Source organism: Diaphorina citri, unplaced genomic scaffold (genome assembly GCF_000475195.1).
Source record: "Diaphorina citri unplaced genomic scaffold, Diaci psyllid genome assembly version 1.1 scaffold15603, whole genome shotgun sequence".
NCBI classification, from domain to species: domain Eukaryota; kingdom Metazoa; phylum Arthropoda; class Insecta; order Hemiptera; family Psyllidae; genus Diaphorina; species Diaphorina citri.
In genome coordinates, this window is record NW_007392966.1 from 1 (window position 1) to 1,154 (window position 1,154).

General features: G+C 34.1%; 1 protein-coding gene across 1 annotated transcript; it reads left to right on the forward strand.

Moving 5' to 3' along the window:
* The first annotated feature begins 6 nt into the window (after positions 1–6).
* Positions 7–917, forward strand: LOC113473115. Its single transcript, XM_026832864.1, has 2 exons — positions 7–314; positions 610–917. The coding sequence occupies exons 1-2, from the start codon at positions 312–314 to the stop codon at positions 910–912; spliced, it is 306 nt and encodes a 101-aa protein (XP_026688665.1). The 5' UTR covers positions 7–311; the 3' UTR covers positions 913–917.
* The last annotated feature ends 237 nt before the right edge of the window (positions 918–1,154 follow it).

Below are 1,154 nucleotides of genomic sequence, written 5' to 3' on the forward strand. Positions count from 1 at the left end.
TTTTCTTTTCGTTGAAATTTTTGGGCTTTCTGCATTCTGCAATGGCAATCTGCTGAAGGACTTTGTAAAGATACATTTTTTACAGGATTTATAGTACCATTAACATTAGGCTTAGGTATATAATCTTATTTGAGAAGAAGAGATTCCTAGAAGAAACTGCTAAAGAGTATCAGTTGAGTAGACAGAGACACAAGTGCAAAGTGCAAAACGCAATAATCGCATAGCTAACAATCTATTTGACCATCATAAAGTAGGTATCCTAGAACCTATTCATCTACCATCTAGTAAATAGCAAGCAATCACAGCATAAAATGGTGAGTTATATTTATTATATTGTTAAGATGCTCTACAAAGAAGTGAAAACCAAAACCTACCAGTTCTTCTGGTACTTTCTTACTCACTTGTTGATTACATGCATTCCTTATCAATTATAGTCCTTTCCCACTCACCTGTTGATTACATGCATTCCTTATCAGTGAAATCATAATGACTAGGTACTTTGTAAACATTACATGAAAGCTATTCAGGCTATGAAACTGAATTTCCACATCAAAGGGTTGAGAATGGAATCTACAGTTAGTCACATACATGTTCACATTTAAATTCCAGGCTCAAGTGGATAGACAAAGAAGAGTAAAACCTGGAGCAAATCAAGCTATGGTACCCTTACCTATCAATCCTCTTCAAAGTAGAGATGAAAATGTAGCAGTGGCAGTCAGAAACATCACCCGTAAGCCAACTGAATCCAAGAAGTCAACTCAAGTATTAGCTGTTGTTCAAAGGCCTCATGATCAAATTATTCTGACTCAGGATGACAAAGGAAAGCAGATGGTTGTACAAAGAGGCCACAATGTGGCTAAAATACAAAGACGACAAAGAAATGTAAGTGATACACTCATAACTACACATTAATATTGTCAAGCACCTGCTTACAAAAAGCAATGTATGAGAGAAAGCAATGGTATGAGAGAAAAAAGCAATGTATGAGAGAAATTTAATGTAGGTGAAAAAATGGTACATTAAGAAAATTCAGTACCATTAAATGAAATCAAAAGAGCTCCATGATATCAAAGTGGAAAAAGAGTAAGGAAGAAATTTAAATGTAGCAAAGGTCCTTCTTACTTATATTAAAATTATTATTTTGTTCACAATTT